Below are 18,481 nucleotides of genomic sequence, written 5' to 3' on the forward strand. Positions count from 1 at the left end.
CCAAAATCCTACTAGCGCACGGCCAGCGCACAGTCTGCGCACCCTATGCTAAAGATAGGGTGCGCAGATCGCATGCAGCAATGTGCGATAGTAGGAGGTGATGACCGGATGGGGCGGGCAGGGAGCGGGCAGGGGGTGGGGCTTAGCGGCACCGTGCGCTGCATGTAAAAAGCGCAAATCTGAAACCAGCCTTAGGGTGCGATAAGGCGGGGGTTGATTTATTATTTTTTTTAGTTTGATCACTGTGATAGGGTTATCACAGTGATCAAAATTAACCAATAAGAGAAATTTCCTATTGTTGCTGGGTGCCGGCCGGTAGATCTCAGCAGGTGCACTGCGCATGCGCCTGCCATTTTTTCCCGTGATCTGGGGGACTTCATGGGGGTTCCAGGGACAACGGAGGTACTGGGAGGATTTTAAATGGAAAATCAGACTTTTTTGTGGTCGGCGTTATACAGTTAATAACGGTGTTCACAACACTGGGGTTGGTAAAATTGAGCCAAATCATGTTCTCTTGGGTATCAGCTACCCCCAGTAGCCAAGACCCCAGATAAATTCTGACTCTGGGGGGCACTCTACCATTATTCCTCAGCGCTATTTAAAATCGGTGCTATGGCATAATTACCCTTAACTGCAACCGTTAAAAGGCATATTGGCGGTCGTTAAGGGGTTAAGTCCATGTTCCCACGTAGCATAAAGCATAGAAGTAGTTTTTAATTATGTTTTTTTTTGGCTACAAAATATACTGAATTTAGCAGTTTAACCCTGTTCAGTACCATGCCATTTACCCCCTCTTGCCTCGTTCCTAACCGGACACATTCTGTTTTGTTTTTTCATACATGTGTTTTAAAGAGCTGTCTATTTTTATCATTCTGATATTTAAAAAAAAGTTTTCATCTTTTTTCTTTATGCATGGTGCATCACTGTTTTCTGTTATAGTCATATTTTCTTTTTAATACATTTCTTTTTACTTATGTCAGGCATTGGTAATAATGGAAAAAAATATCTGTTTGTTACATTTTTTTTGTAAATGATTATGAAGAACCCCTAAAATGCACATTAAAATATGTTTCCTTTTCTTTATCAAATATTTTCATCCACTGGACATGATTTTTTTTTCAATATGGGCAGGGATAGTAATGTTGATTTGGACAGGCAGTGTCATTTTTTAAAAATATTTTTTGTTCATTTTCAATTTATTTTATACGCTGTAAAGGTATAAAAGATCTTTGTGGTGCATTCCAACCTTAAAGTAATTTAAATACATTTTTATCTGATTTCCCCCATGACAGGGCCTGCTATATTATCACCAGTTAAAGTGGAAATATAGCCCCCTAACAGCATAACAGAGCTGAGGACTCAGCAGCTTCTGCTCTTTCCACTGAGTCAGTAGAAGGAAGCACCAGCATAGTGGTTCCTGTTACTGTCTGTATAGCACTTGATTAGAGCTGTGTATAAGACTTTTGGGAAGGCAGAGGTGATAATAAACCAACTCTTCTTCTTCTATGGGGAACTCAGCTCTTTCTAACAGCCTGTTACTCACTCCTGCAGCTGCTTTACTATTTTATTTTGAAGCACAAACAGGCTGTCTCTCTTTCTGTCCCGATGATGAGGAATATGTTTGTGCTTTGGGGGGCTTGTGGGCAGATCTTTCCTTGGTTTCTCTGGCTTAGAGCAGGAAGACTCTGCCTAAAGTCCCACCCTGGAGCACAGGTATATTATTAACTGAAAGCTTCTCACACTGATTACACAAGAACTACAAGACAGATTTCTTCACCTATCATTTTAATCAGTATAACAGTGCCAACCTGACAGTGTCTGTAGTTTACTTAGCAAAATCCTGCCGATATATTCACTTTAAGGTTTATATGCACCTTCCTTTATATTAGCAGATAATGTGGTGCAGATATTTCCTTTTACATTACTTAATCCATTTACACTTTCTTTGACCAGACATTTCTATATGAGGCAACAGAGAGATGTTATCAAAATCACAGAGTTATTAGTATCTGTGCCACTGACAGCAGCTGCTCACTGCCCAACACAATGTCAGTGGCTTCTGTCTATCTCCTTCTGTCTCTATTCTTTTCTTGAAAAACAATATGCGAATCACAATATGGTCTTATCCTAGTAGTATACAGGGTGAACAATGGTTCTGTGCTCTCCTGAAAGAGAATCGAAAGAGATACCAGAAGCAAGATGCCATAAAATAAATAAACTTTATTGTGACATATATTGAATTAAAAAATCATATTAAAAGAGATACACATCCATGAACTGCCCACCAGGCCTATATGCCCAAAATAAGTACCTAATGTGTATATATCAAAGAGCTGAGGTATTAAAGATAAAATGCCAAGAGTAATGAAATAAAATGCTGTGCCCACAATTATTTGACAAATTGTATCAAATAAGAATATTATGACTATTGATGTAAATGCCATTCAGATTATAAAGTGTGTGGTCTAAATCCACATATTTTAAGTGCAATAGTGCATCACAACATGCTACTCCCCGTAAAAGTCTGGAACACAGCAGCAAATAAATACCTCACAGATGCCTGTTATGGTGCAGCAGTGTTGACTGCAAGGATATTTGATAAAGTAAAGTGCAAAAGTGCATGTATAAGTGCTAAAATACTATCAATGCAGTCAATACAAGAGAAGATAGTATTCTGCTACAGATGGATCTGGATAAGTTGGGAACTTGGGCCGATAGGTGGCAAATGCAGTTTAACAATGATAAATGTAGGGTTATATACATGGGAAGAAGGAATCAATATCACCATTACACACTGAACGGTAAACCACTGGGTAAATCTGACATGGAGAAGGATTTGGGGATCCTAGTTAATGATAAACTTACCTGGAGCAGCCAGTACCAGGCAGCGGCTGCCAAGGCAAACAGGATCATGGGGTGCATTAAAAGAAGTCTGGATACACATGATGAGAGCATTATACTGCCTCTGTACAAATCTCTGATGAGACCGCACATGGAGTACTGTGTACAGTTTTGGGCACCGGTGCTCAGGAAGGATATAATGGAACTAGAGCGGGTACAAAGGAGGGCAACAAAATTAATAAAGGGGATGGGGGAACTACAATACCCAGAAAGATTAGCAAAATTAGGATTATTTAGTCTAGAAAAAAGACGACTGAGGGGCGATGTAATAACCATGTATAAGTATATAAGGGGACAATACAAATATCTCTCCGAGGATCTGTTTATACCAAAGAAGGTGGCGGTCACAAGGGGGCATTCTCTGCATCTGGAGGAGAAAATGTTTTTCCACCAACATAGAAGAGGATTCTTTACAGTTAGGGCAGTGAGAATCTGGAATTCCCTGCCTGAGGAGGTGATGATGGCGAACTCAGTCGAAGGTTTCAAGAGAGGCCTGGATGTCTTCCTGGAGCGTAACAATATTGTATCTTACAGTTATTGTTAGGTTCTTTAGAAGGACGTAGATCTGGGGATTTATTCTGACAGAATTTTATAGGCTGAACTGGATGGACTAATGTCTTTTTTTGGCTTTACTAACTATGTTACTATGTTACTATGTAATGCCCACAGGGGAAGAGGCTCACATGAATTGCGCATAGGGGATGTGCACTGCCTTAGTAAGGTCATATGCCCTTTTCTATTTACTTATTGTTACTATGTATTCATGGTCATCTCTTTTGTATCTGTGATTGATGCCTCAGTGGAGACCACACATTTTATAATTTGGATGGCATTTACATCAATAGACATAATATTCTTATTTGATATAATTTGTCAAATAATTGTGGGCACAGCCATTCATTTCATTACTTTTGGCATTTTATCTTTAATACCTCATCTCTTTGATATATGCATATTAGGTACTTATTTTGGGCATATAGACCTGGTGGGCAGTTCATGGATGTGTATCTCTTTTAATATGATTTTTTAATTCAATATGTGTCACAATAAAGTTTATTTATGGCATCTTTCTTCTGGTATCTCTTTTGATTCTGTTATAGTTAAGAAGTGACATATTTTTTCTAGGCCCAACTCATTTTGATTAGCTCTCCTGAAAGAGTTGCGTGTGGCTCAACCTCTAAAATTGCTCAATCGTCAGCTGCTGCGTCATCCGCAATTATGTGTGAATTATACCATAAAACACAGGATGTATACTTCAAATATGCTGCTGGTTCTAAAACAGTATGCAAAGGCAGGGTAAGACGAATTATGTTATATTGTCAACGAGTTTTAAAGTCAATTTGACTCCTTCCTCAGGAGACCCACATGTGTATTCTGCCATATATAGTTGGTACTACATTTATTATTATTTTTCTACATTCCTTGGAAAGCATGACTTTGTAGGGGAAGAGTGGAAAGTATGGTTTAAGATACATCAAATTGTGACAAAATTTGGGTAAAAAAATACTCTAAAGTTAACCATCTGAGAGGTAGTATAGAGTTAGACAAAATTGTCTGAAGATCACTCAAATGTGACATTATATATTATTATTATTATAATTATTATTATTATTATGCATTTATATAGCACCATTTATTCCATGGCGCTTTACATGTGAAAAGGGGAAATATAGACAAGTATAATAAACATGTGTAAGACAAGGGACGCACAAGTACATAAGGAGAGGGGACCCTTCCCGCGAGGGCTCACAGTCTACAGGGGTGGGTGAGGATACACTAGGAGAGGGTAGAGCAGGTCGTGCGGTGGTGGTTCAGTAGACTGAGGATCATTGCAGGCTGTAGGCTTGTCGGAACAGGTGGGTCTTCAGGTTCTTCTTGAAGATTTCCGTTGATGGTGAGAGTCTGAATGTGTTGCGGCAGAGAGTTCCAGAGTATGGGGGAAGCACGGGAGAAGTCTTGTATGCGGTTGTGGGAAGAGGAGATAAGAGGGGAGTAGAGAAGGAGATCTTGAGATGATCAAAGGTTGCGTGCGGGTAGGTACCTAGAGACCATGTCACAGATGTATGGAGGAGACAGGTTGTGGATGGCTTTGTATGTCATGGTTAGGGTTTTGGCAAAAGGACCTCACAGCTGAAATTTAACATGTGAGATTTTTATTTTTCTAAAAGATAAAAATCTATCATCTGTCAGACGATATTACATCCCAATATAATTTGAGAGATCCCTTAGGAAAAATCTTTATTTTTGTTAAAACAATACATTATAACAAAATGTTCCAGTTGTTAAACGAATATTAATTAAAAATGTGAACATTTTTTAAAATACAATTTGAAAACTTTTTTCACATTTCCCATTAAATTTTCACATATTTTTTCCCTTAATTCACATTTAAACACATTTTTTCCAGCCCTTCTCTTTATCTCTCTCTTTACTTAGTTCGCTTTATAGACATGTCTTCATATACATGTTCATTTTCATAGGATTGCATCCCATTTTGTCCTTTTTTAGCTAAGTGGCAATGAGCTGTTGGCTGTAAAAGAAAAATAGTTACAAGTTTATAAATATGACCATTTTCAAGGTTAAACTAGTGGTGGGAGAATGAAGGTGGTATTCCGCGCTGCCGATGTTGATGCCAAGAAACCAGGAAACAACAATATGGATTCAAGCTGTTAACCACTTATTCTCTACATATCTCAAAGTTGGACAAACTTCTTCCTCTAGAGAACCACAGTACTGACTGAGGAAGAAGTTGGTCCAACTTCGAAGCATGTATAGAATAAGAGTGTAATCCACATTAACCCATATTGTTGTTTCCTAGTTTCTTGGTATCCACATCAGCAGCATGGAACATCACCCTCATTCTCCCACAACTTGATAATTACAATGGTAATTTCATACAGTGGGTGCTGCAACAGCTGATCTGTCTCGAATCCTTTGTTGTGAGTTAATGCAACCCCGATAGGGGAGCAGTTTCCTCTTTCACATAACATTATTTTCCTCCCTTGGAAAGGCCACAATTGAGATTGGTGTACCCTCAATTTTCATTTTCAAAGGTAGAAATGTTTAGAAAAATCCACTAGATGATGTCTAGTACTCAATTAAATTAAATATTAATTAGTTATCCAGTGCTTCAAAGTTTAGTTGTTGGCTCAAATATTGGCCAGTAGACCATTAGATCTTATGACTGTTTTTTCACATTATATTGTTAGTAAAAAAATATTGCTTAAAACAGTTTCCGAAGATTACAAAGTGGGTCTACTTTTTCCGGGATATGGTTCCATGGTTTTACATGTTTTTAGATGGTATTGCGTCTTGTATTCATGGGAATGGAGCTGAGTTGTAATATTAGACAAAACCTGTCTACAGGCATGGTACTGTTTTGGGAATTTAAATGATCAATCTAATCTTAGTCATCTCTTTTAGTGCCGTGGCAAATGGGGATCGAGGTCCTTATGTACTTAAAGAAACAAAAGTATAACATTTTTAGTAGGGTCCTATAACAAAGTAAAATTGAAAATGAATAATATTTCCAATTTTGGGTTGGCCTTATTACTAGGGTCCTAAAACAAAGTAAGATGAAAAATTAATAATATTTCCAATTTTAGATTGGATTATGGCAATTTTTACATACACAAGGCTGCAATTTGTTGATATTTTATGGGGGCCGTGGAATCATATGGTCTTGATGCTTTCTTTGGCCCACAGGTTATGCGTAATATTTACATTGGTTTGGTTGTGCAATACTATTAGCGATTTCATATTTGGTATCACAAGTAATTACTAGGTAAGACTATAACCATATTGATAATCTTACCTCTAGTGTGTAATAAGATGTTGTTTGTCTATCTATCAGATCCGTGTATCGGGTACTCTAAAAATATAAACAAAATGAGCAAATAAATATACTTAGAACATTTACTGCTTTTGTGAATGGGGCATCTATGAAGGAAAAGTCAGAACTTACTATTTCCTAGAATTATGTTAAGAAATCTTATACTTCCTACCAGCTTGATGGCATCAGGTTGTCCAAATTCAGATGTTTGGAGAAAAAATTGCAACTAGTGTTGAGTAGAGGTGAACGAAACGGGTCGAAAAAATTCAAAAGTCGCCGACTTTTGGCAAAGTCGGGTTTCATGAAACGAAACCCGACCCTAGGATGAGGTCGGCCACGAGGTCGGCGACTTAAGCGCCAAAGTCGCGTTTCAAAAGTTTGTTTTGCGCTCTTTTTCAGCCAATCAGGATCCACGGACACTGTGGGCAACGTGATGACATAGGCACGGGTCACCACCATCTTTCAGAAGGGCATGCAAGTGATTGGCTTGCTTTGGTGGGCGTCACAGGGGGTATAAAAGGGCGTGCACGCCGACCGCCATGTTACTCATGCTGATCTCAGAATAGAGAGAGCTGCTGCTGCTGCTGATTTTGTAGGGAGAGCGTTAGGCAGGGAAGAAGACACCAAAAACTGCTTCTGCTGCTAGCGATTTTGCCTGTACAACACACCAGTCACTGTGCAGTGCAAGGGGAGGCTATATAGTGGTGTATCAGTGGTGTTGGTTGTTGGGCTGCCTTCTAAGGCTTCCTGACATTCCTGCATTGCTGTTTACCCACTGCTCCGCAAACTGCTTTTTTAAAAGCAATCACAATTTTTTTTTTGTCCTGCTGAGAAGAAGAAAAAAAAACTGCTTCTGCTGCTAGCGATTTTGCCTGTACAACACACCAGTCACTGTGCAGTGCAAGGGGAGGCTATATAGTGGTGTATCAGTGGTGTTGGTTGTTGGGCTGCCTTCTAAGGCTTCCTGACATTCCTGCATTGCTGTTTACCCACTGCTCCGCAAACTGCTTTTTTAAAAGCAATCACAATTTTTTTTTTGTCCTGCTGAGAAGAAGAAAAAAAAACTGCTTCTGCTGCTAGCGATTTTGCCTGTACAACACACCAGTCACTGTGCAGTGCAAGGGGAGGCTATATAGTGGTGTATCAGTGGTGTTGGTTGTTGGGCTGCCTTCTAAGGCTTCCTGACATTCCTGCATTGCTGTTTACCCACTGCTCCGCAAACTGCTTTTTTAAAAGCAATCACAATTTTTTTTTTTGTCCTGCTGAGAAGAAGAAAAAAAAACTGCTTCTGCTGCTAGCGATTTTGCCTGTACAACAAACCAGTCACTGTGCAGTGCAAGGGGAGGCTATATAGTGGTGTATCAGTGGTGTTGGTTGTTGGGCTGCCTTCTAAGGCTTCCTGACATTCCTGCATTGCTGTTTACCCACTGCTCCGCAAACTGCTTTTTTAAAAGCAATCACAATTTTTTTTTTTGTCCTGCTGAGGTACTGAGCGTGCATTTTTTCACACCATACAGCGGTGTACGCTCCTCACACAGTACCGTGTAACGGCTGTTATCACAGCCACAGTGAAGCTATCAGTGAGTCACTCTGTGAGAATAAGTCGAGGACATGTTCCGTTCTTACAGACCTGCACTCTAGGGAGATTACAATTCTGCCCAATTCTACATACACCTTGTAGTTTGTGATACACTAGCCAATTTCTGCCTGTGACATAGCGCTCAGATATTCAGTGGGCCTCACACAATCCATAAGTGTCCAATGTCCACAAGTGTGTGCAGAAATTAAAAATCTCCCTTATCCTCTAGTGACTTTGGTCACAGCTCTGCCATCGAGCCTGTGACAGAGCGCTCAGATACTCAGTGGGCCTCACACAATCCATAAGTGTCCAGTGTCCACAAGTGTGTGCAGAAATTAAAAATCTCCCTTATCCTCTAGTCACTTTGGTCACAGCTCTGCCATCGAGCCTGTGACAGAGCGCTCAGATTCTCAGTGGGCCTCACACAATCCATAAGTGTCCAGTGTCCACAAGTGTGTGCAGAAATTAAAAATCTCCCTTATCCTCTAGTCACTTTGGTCACAGCTCTGCCATCGAGCCTGTGACAGAGCGCTCAGATACTCAGTGGGCCTCACACAATCCATAAGTGTCCAGTGTCCACAAGTGTCTGCAGAAATTAAAAATCTCCCTTATCCTCTAGTCACTTTGGTCACAGCTCTGCCAACGAGCCTGTGACAGAGCGCTCAGATACTCAGTGGGCCTCACACAATCCATAAGTGTCCAGTGTCCACAAGTGTGTGCAGAAATTAAAAATCTCCCTTATCCTCTAGTCACTTTGGTCACAGCTCTGCCATCGAGCCTGTGACAGAGCGCTCAGATACTCAGTGGGCCTCACACAATCCATAAGTGTCCAGTGTCCACAAGTGTGTGCAGAAATTAAAAATTTCCCTTTTCCTCTAGTGACTTTGGTCACAGCTCTGCCATCGAGCCTGTGACAGAGCGCTCAGATACTGTCATGGTCACGTGTGTCTGGACGCAGATGATACCGCAAGGCGAACCCATAACACACGTGACCCTGGATACACCGCCTCCAGTGGGGCGCATTTAAATAATAAAACGTGCAGGCGGATACGCCGCCTCCACCTAGCGACTTTAGGTATTACACGTTATACATACAATACCTGGAAACACCGCCTCCAGTAAGGCGCATTTAAATAATAAAGGGGGGAACCTGGGTAACTATAACAATGGTGGGCCCTGCAATAGGGAAAAGGGAATTGGAGACCTCCTGAGCTCCCCTGAGCCAGTGTCCCTGCACTCCTAACGTTCCCTATGCCGGTTTCGCACCGGGCGCCGCACGCGTACCTCAACGCCCTTGCTCACCCTGAACCTAAACCCTCACTAGGGAATGGGTCGGTGCGGAGACTAATCCCACCACTGCACTAATAACACACATGAGGAAAGAGACAATACAGGGGAAACACCACTTAGCTTTGCTCTGTTGCGTGCGCTCCTAGCAACAGAGCCCTCCACCTGAGTGCATCTTCTCCTCCACCTGGATCCATCACCATAACAGGATCCTTCACCTTAGTGCAGCCTTGGAGCGGAGTCCAACACCAGTTGCAGCTGCTTAGTACCAGAGTCCCAAGGAAGTGTTCAGCTTCTGCCACGAAGTCAAGCATGCTTGAGTCCAGCTCAGCGGCCAAGACCCACATGGTGAGTGCCACTCTCCATAGTAGCCACTCCACCAGACCATGCAGACACTTCCCGCTGACTCCATCACTGCGACCCCACCACGCCATGCCAGCCCTTCGTCCAGACACCATAGCTGCAACACGTCCCCCCTGGCTAAGCTGCGCAGGACTCCTCACCAGCTCCATCCTTCCTCCAGGCTCTCCAAAAACAGAGTGAACACAAACTCACAATATCACAGGCCGTGATTGCACACCTCTAGCACACCTTTATAGGGTGTAACACCTGATACCTGATTAAGTGCACAAAAACCTAAAGTGCAATATCAAAACCACCACCGGGGACAGTCAAGACACCTTGGAACTTTCCAAAGTAAAAAAAGTTCACCCAGTGATTTAAAACTGTCAGATCACTTCAGATCATGACAGATACTCAGTGGGCCTCACACAATCCAAAAGTGTCCAGTGTCCACAAGTGTCTGCAGAAATTCAAAATCTCCCCTGTCCTATAGACACCTTGTACCTTGTTTTACATTACTATATAGTTTGTTGGATTTTGTCTACATTTCTACCAAAAATGAGGAAGGCTGGTGGAAGAGGCCGTGGAATTGGGCGGGGGTTGGCAGCTGGTAATGATGGTGTTGGTGGTGGATCTGATGGTAGTGGCAAGAGCAAAATAGGACCGAATGCAGGAGGTGTTGAGCCTGCGTCATCGTCTGGCTACATAAGGCCTCGAACGCTTAGTTTTCTAGGAGTTGGCAAACCGCTTTTAAAGCCAGAGCATCAGGAAAAAGTTTTGTCTTACATTGCTGACTCAGCCTCCAGCTCTATCGCCTCCTCTTCTTCAGTTGTAAAAAGTAAAAGCACTGAGTCGTCATTGGAGGCTCATGTTCATGAACCACACCTTTCCTTGTGTCCTTCACCCCAACCAAGATTGAAGGATGACGCAGGCCATACTACTGATTACTCCATGGAGCTGTTTTCACATACCATGCCTGGATTATCAAGTGAAATGGTGAATTACCCAGGCCAAGATGAATCTGACATGGAGTGCACTGATGCACAGCCGCTGATGGATGATTCTGCTGGTACATTCACTCAGAGCACTACATTGTCCTCGCAGTGTACAGAGCCAGATTCTGACCCTGATGAGACTCAGGTGCCCCTTCCCGCACACTATACCACCATACACGGTGACACAGAGGAAGGTGCACATGACATAGAAGAGGAGGTGATGGATGACCCAGTTGTTGACCCAGATTGGCATCCATTGGGGGAAGAGGGCGCTGCTTCCAATAGCTTAGATGAGGAGCATCCACAGCAGACATCGACATCGCAACAGCTGTTATCTGGCAGGCCCGGAGCACTCCAAAGACAGGTTCCAAACATCAAAAGAGTTGCTGGACAGCTTGTCCAGAGGGTCAAAAGATCACAGCGTGCTAGGCCGCAAAATGTCTGCCAAAGTAGGAAGAGTGCAGTGTGGCACTTTTTTGAACAAAATCCTCATGATCAGGCCAAGGTTATCTGTAAGAAGTGCGCAAAGACCTTTAGCCGAGGGAAAAATCTGAAAAATTTGAATACCAGTTGCATGCTTAGACATTTAACCAGCATGCACTTGCAAGCGTGGACACAACACCAAACCTCAAGTGCCACATGTGCAACTGATCACAACGAAGGTAGTCATCAACGCTACATTGTTTCCCCCACTGTAAGCCCACCGGTTAGCACAGCAGCAAATGTTGAGGTGTTGTTGCAATGCCACAGCAGTCAGGGAATCCCACTGTTATATCAACGAAAGACTGATTCTAGGCCATCAGAAAGAACAACAACTCCATCACCATCATCAACCCTCTCTCAGTCCGCCCTGTCCACCGCTACTTCCACCATATGCAGCTCTCAAGTCCAGCTCACCCTCCCAGACACTATGAGTAGGTCAAGAAAGTACTCAGTCTCTCATCCGCGTACACTGGGTTTGAACGCCCACATTGCCAAACTAATCTCGTTTGAGATGATGCCCTTTCGGTTGGTGGAAAGCGCAGCTTTCCGCGAACTCATGGCCTATGCAGTACCACGCTATGACCTACCCAGTCGCCACTTCTTCTCTCGCAAAGCCATCCCAGCCCTCCACCATCATGTGAAAGACCGCATTGTCCATGCACTCAAGCAGTCAGTGAGCGGAAAGGTGCACCTCACAACTGATGCATGGTCCAGTCGGCATGGCCAGGGCCGTTACATGTCCATCACTGCGCACTGGGTTAATGTGGTGGATGCAGGGTCCACAGGGGACAGCGGTGGTGGGACAGTGCTGCCTAGCCCACGGTATAGGAAACAGTTGGCTGTAGGCGTTCCACCCTCCTCCTCCTCCTCCTCCAGAATCGAAAGTTCGTCCACAGAGCGCAGTCGTACGAGCACTCCATCTGCAGCTGCCACTGTTGCACACGATGTGTCCCCCTATCGAGCAGCTAGTGGAAAGCGTCAGCAGGCTGTGTTGCAGATGATGTGTTTGGGCGACAGACATACCGCCGAGGTGCTGGCCGAGTACTTTCAGCGACAAACTGAGTCATGGCTGGGCAGTGTACATCTTGAGGCAGGCAAGGTAGATAGTGATAACGGCGGTAATTTTGTGGCAGCCATAGCCCTTTCAAAACTCAGCCACATACCTTGCTTGGCTCACACCTTGAACCTGGTGGTGCAGTGCTTCCTCAAAAATTATCCAGAGTTAACAGCCCTGCTCCAGAAGGTGCGAAGACTGTGCGCGCACATCCGCCGGTCGCCTGTACACTCCGTTCGTATGCAGAAGCTGCAGCGATTGCTCCACCTTCCCAACCACCGCCTCATTATCGACATTGCAACAAGGTGGAACTCCACCCTGCACATGGTGGAGCGGCTGTGCGAGCAGAGGCAGGCCATAATGCATTTGTGGGAGGATACACGGCCAGGCACTTTGAGAGCAGACATGGAGTTGACAGGTGTGCAGTGGTCGAAGCTGAAAGACCTCTGTAAAGTCCTTCAGTGTTTGAGGAATGCACACGGCTGGTAAGCGTAGACGACGCCATCCTAAGCATGAGCATCCCACTTATGCGTCTGCTCATGCAAACTTTGACGCACCTTAAGGAGCAGGCTTCTGCAGCCAATGTTGATGAGGAGGAAGAGGAGGAGGGATTCCTTGATGACATTCAGCCATTGTCTGCTCAGGGACCTCTCCTGGACGAGGTGGAGGAAGAAGAGGAGGAGGAGGATGATGGGGATGATTACTTAGGGGAGGAAGATGCATCTCGTGGGGCAAGTGAAAATGTTGGCGTGGCAAGGTCTGGTACAGGGTTTGTGCGTGACTGGAGGGATGTGGATTTGCCAGAAAGTGCTCCTCCAACCAGCACTCGCAGTGCATCATTGACACCGGGAACATTGGCCCACATGTCAGATTATGCCTTGCAGATCCTAAAAAGGGACCCCCGCATTGCCAAAATGATGAACGATGACGACTACTGGTTGGCCAGCATCCTGGATCCACGCTATAAAGGCAAATTACAAAACATCATGCCACAGGAGAACCTTGACCTAATATTGGCTAATAAACAAGCAACTCTGGTAAATCGGTTGCTTGAGGCATTCCCAGCACACAGCAGCGGTGATGGTTCTCACACGAGCCGTACGGGCCGGGGCAGCTTGGCAGAGGTGTTCGTGGTGCACACAGCAGAAGTGGCGTTGGAGACAGGGGTTTCATGACAATGTTGTGGACTGATTTTTCAAGTACCGCTCACACAACTGGTAATACTGCATCGATGGAAAGTGACAGGAGACAGCAGTTGTCAACTATGGTTACAAACTACTTTTCCTCCCATATCGATGTTCTCCCACACAGGTCATTCCCCTTTGACTATTGGGCCGCTAAACTGGACACCTGGCCTGAATTGGCACAATATGCCTTACAGGAGCTCGCATGCCCAGCTGCAAGTGTGCTATCGGAAAGAGTCTTCAGTGCAGCTGGATCAATCCTGACAGAAAAAAGGACCCGTCTGTCAACCCAAAATGTGGATGATCTAACCTTCATTAAAATGAACCATGCATGGGTTTCCAAGGATTTTGTCCCACCTTCCCCTGATGACACAGAGGGTGACAGAAAAATGGCTTGCTTTGGTCCACCTCTTCCTGGGACTTGACCTATTTCACCTTTTGCATCAGCTGAATGTCCAACATCAACATATGCCACTTTCTAAAACTCCCTAACTGTGCTGCCTCCCCCCCCCATGGCCGGGGTCACCACCTAGCGCACGACACCGTGCGAGTGCCGTTGCCCTGAACAGGTGGGTAGGCCGACTCTTGGGCGCGGGCACTGGCACAGGGTCCCTCATAGTGCAATCAAGTGTCTCTGACGGTGGTGGTGCACACCCGCTGTCAGACACACCGCCGTACTATGAGGGGCCCAGTGCCAGTACCGACGCCCACGAGTGGGCCCCCCTTGCTTGGACAGGGCCCCAGCATTTGCAATCTTTACCTCTCCCTGCTCCTCCGCTGTGTAGTCTGGGCCGTCAAATTCAAACTGTGCCTGACACCGTTTGAGCCTGCCTCCTGATGTATAGACATATATTTTGAATGTGTACGCTATCCATACATGTTATCTGGGGATACGGTACCCTTTCTCACCTTTGTGCAATCACGTGCAATCCATACTGGGCCTAACACCGTCTGAGCCTGCCTCCTGATGTATAGACATATATTTTGAATGTGTACGCTATCCATACATGTTATCTGGGGATACGGTACCCTTTCTAATCTTTGTGAAATCACGTGCAATCCATACTGGGCCTAAGACCGTCTGAGCCTGCCTCCTGATGTATAGACATATATTTTGAATGTGTACGCTATTCATACATGTTATCTGGGGATACGGTACCCTTTCTCACCTTTGTGCAATCACGTGCAATCCATACTGTGCCTAACACCGTCTGAGCCTGTCTCCTGATGTATAGACATATATTTTGAATGTGTACGCTATCCATACATGTTATCTGGGGATACGGTACCCTTTCTAACCTTTGTGCAATCACGTGCAATCCATACTGGGCCTAACACCGTCTGAGCCTGCCTCCTGATGTATAGACATATATTTTGAATGTGTACACTATCCATACATGTTATCTGAGGATACGGTACCCTTTCTAACCTTTGTGCAATCACGTGCAATCCATACTGGGCCTAACACCGTCTGAGCCTGCCTCCTGATGTATAGACATATATTTTGAATGTGCACACTATCCATACATGTTATCTGGGGATACGGTACCCTTTCTAACCTTTGTGCAATCACGTGCAATCCATACTGGGCCTAACACCGTCTGAGCCTGCCTCCTGATGTATAGACATATATTTTGAATGTGTACGCTATCCATACATGTTATCTGGGGATACGGTACCCTTTCTAATCTTTGTGAAATCACGTGCAATCCATACTGGGCCTAAGACCGTCTGAGCCTGCCTCCTGATGTATAGACATATATTTTGAATGTGTACGCTATCCATACATGTTATCTGGGGATACGGTACCCTTTCTCACCTTTGTGCAATCACGTGCAATCCATACTGTGCCTAACACCGTCTGAGCCTGTCTCCTGATGTATAGACATATATTTTGAATGTGTACGCTATCCATACATGTTATCTGGGGATACGGTACCCTTTCTAACCTTTGTGCAATCACGTGCAATCCATACTGGGCCTAACACCGTCTGAGCCTGCCTCCTGATGTATAGACATATATTTTGAATGTGTACACTATCCATACATGTTATCTGAGGATACGGTACCCTTTCTAACCTTTGTGCAATCACGTGCAATCCATACTGGGCCTAACACCGTCTGAGCCTGCCTCCTGATGTATAGACATATATTTTGAATGTGCACACTATCCATACATGTTATCTGGGGATACGGTACCCTTTCTAACCTTTGTGCAATCACGTGCAATCCATACTGGGCCTAACACCGTCTGAGCCTGCCTCCTGATGTATAGACATATATTTTGAATGTGTACGCTATCCATACATGTTATCTGGGGATACGGTACCCTTTCTCACCTTTGTGCAATCACGTGTAATCCATACTGGGCGTGAGAACGGCTGGCGAGCTGTTAAGCAAGCTACAGCACCTGTGGTTTGCATACGTAAGTTTTTCATTTTTTCAGGAATGACGGTTAGGCCTAATTCCGGAACTGCGGTTGACCTGCACTTACTGGGAAATCATTGTTCGCGGGTAATAATTGTAATCAGTGATCCCCATCACTAACGTTGTTCAGCGGGTTATCTGCACCTGTAAGCGACAAACGCTGGCCTTTTCAGTGTAGCGCACATGCAGCCACGGACATGTAAGGGCATGACACACCAGTTATTGGCCAATCTCATGTGCCAGAGCCTCACGTGTCCCTCTAGTAAGCCGGACTCGGACCGCGGGGCATGACGGAGTCTCGTTCGTTAACGGAATTAAGCTTGCAATGTGTGCATCTGTTCTGTAGCTGGCATGGTTGAGGTTTCCCAGGTGGAGTCGAATTTAACCGTAGGCTCCACTCCTGGTGGTGCCCTTCTGGACATTCCTTTAAGGTTCAGCTTTGCAACTATACTGCCCACGTAAAACAAACACTTTGCCTTCATGAACGCTGTTTGGAGGGTCATGACTCGTGGGAATAACACCGCCCAATCAGTTAACCTGCTAGAGAGATCGTTCGTTGCTCCCAAGCATGACATCACACTCCCTAGGAAGAAGGTAATGCCACTGTGGCGACCGTACTCCTGGGGGCGACACAAGTGCACTGATGCCCAGCCACTGCTCGATGAATCTGCTGGTACATTGACCCAGACCACTACATTCCCCTCGCACGCTACACGGCCTGAATCTGACCCTGATGAAACTCAGATTACCCTTCCCATATACAGTTCCATCTTACACGGTGACAAAGAGGAAGCTGCAGATGAAAGTGCAGGTTCGGCCCACCCGCCATCAGACACACCACCGTACTATCAGAGGCCCTGTGCCAGTGCCGTCGCCAACGAGTGGGCCCCCCCTGCTTGCTCAGGATCACAGCACTTGCAAGGTTGAAATACTGTGCAGTGAGATGGAAGATGGGGACGACAAGGAGTCCAGACTAGTACAGGGATTCCCTAGCGAGGAGACTTATTTGATTGTTTTCAATGTTGGGACAGCAATTTTTGGGGAGCACTGTACTCTGGAGAATGATAGATGGGGCCCACCATGCCATTAGTTAACATGCCTACATGCCTAACAGGATGTGCCCACACTTCTTAGGATTCCTCATTGGCTGAATCAAATGAAACTGGCTCATAGCATTATGGGAACTTCCGATTCCAGTATTTGATATGCTAAAAATTATTATTATTATTATTATTATTATTATTATTATTATTATGCCTCAAGCAGGGGACAGCGTTTCTTGTGCTGTTGGGAGTCTGCAGCACATGGTTGATTTCATGCTGCAGTGCCCGAGAAACAACCGCCGCATCGCCCACATTCTCAACACGGCTGATTATTGGGTGTACACCCTCCTAGATCCTCGCTACCGGGACAACTTACAAAGCCTCATAACACTGCTGAACCGGGAGCGTAAAATGCGGGAGTACCAAGACACACTGGTGCATTCCATCATGTTCTCCAGTCCACCCGAGAGCAGTGCTGCTAGTGCTTTACAAAGCAGCTCTGTGCGTCGAGGCAGTGGACGAAGCTCTGCACAAAGAGGGAGCAGTAGCAGCACCTCAGCACAAGGCAAGACCAGTATGGCCCAAATGTGGCAAAGTTTTTTGTCTGCACCACAAATGTCTACACCATCACAGATGGCTCCAGTCAGCAGGAGGCAACGTTTCCGTCAGATGGTGACAGACTTTATGTCTTGCCCTCTCAATGTACTCGCAGACGGCTCTTCCCCCTTCAAGTTTTGAGTCTCTAAGCTGGATACCTGGCCAGAGCTTAGCCAGTATGCACTGGAGGTGCTGGCTTGCCCTGCTGCTAGTATATTATCAGAACGCGTCTTTAGTGCTGCTGGTGGTGTACTAACAGACCGTCGCATGCGACTATCCTCCGATTACGTTGACCGGCTTACTTTTCTGAAAATGAACAAGGCCTGGATCTCGCCTGAATTTGCCAGTCCTCTTCCAGATTAAATAATTGGTTGGCAACAGTATCCAGGTCTCCTGTTGTGTTCATGTTTCTACCACTTGAGCTGTAATCCCTGGGCTCCAACATGACCAGTTGCTGCTCAGAAGTGCAGTCTGCACAGAAAAAAAGAATAGCTCCTGTGTTAGTGGTGTTCAGTAACGCCAGCTGCTCCCCTGCTGTGTGTCTGGCAATATCTCCTGCTCCCTCCACATTCACCCCACATCAGATATTAAACTTGCTCCAATTAGGCCTCAGCCTACTCCATGGTTGACCGTGGGCTCCAACACTGCCAGTTGTTGCTCAGAAGTGCGGTCTGCACAGAAAAAAACACTAGCTCCTGTGTTAGTGGGGTTCAGCAACGCCAGCTACTCCCCTGCTGTGTGTACGGCAACATCTCCT

At 45.0% G+C, this 18,481-nt stretch overlaps 1 protein-coding gene across 1 annotated transcript in view; it reads right to left on the reverse strand.

Moving 5' to 3' along the window:
• Window positions 1-4,574: 4,574 nt before the first annotated feature.
• LOC141084891 (B-cell receptor CD22-like) overlaps window positions 4,575-18,481 on the reverse strand; it is a 67,918-nt gene continuing 54,011 nt past the window's right edge. Inside the window, exons 8-9 of the mRNA XM_073569845.1 lie at window positions 6,716-6,772; window positions 4,575-5,431 (exon numbers count right to left, since the gene is read on the reverse strand). Of these exons, the coding sequence (XP_073425946.1) occupies window positions 5,330-5,431; window positions 6,716-6,772 (159 nt within the window). The 3' untranslated portion in view covers window positions 4,575-5,329. The remainder of the gene's footprint in view (window positions 5,432-6,715; window positions 6,773-18,481) is intronic.

The sequence above is a fragment of the Dendrobates tinctorius genome, unplaced genomic scaffold (assembly GCF_039654945.1).
Source record: "Dendrobates tinctorius isolate UK_male_01 unplaced genomic scaffold, ASM3965494v1 ptg000028l, whole genome shotgun sequence".
NCBI lineage: Eukaryota > Metazoa > Chordata > Amphibia > Anura > Dendrobatidae > Dendrobates > Dendrobates tinctorius.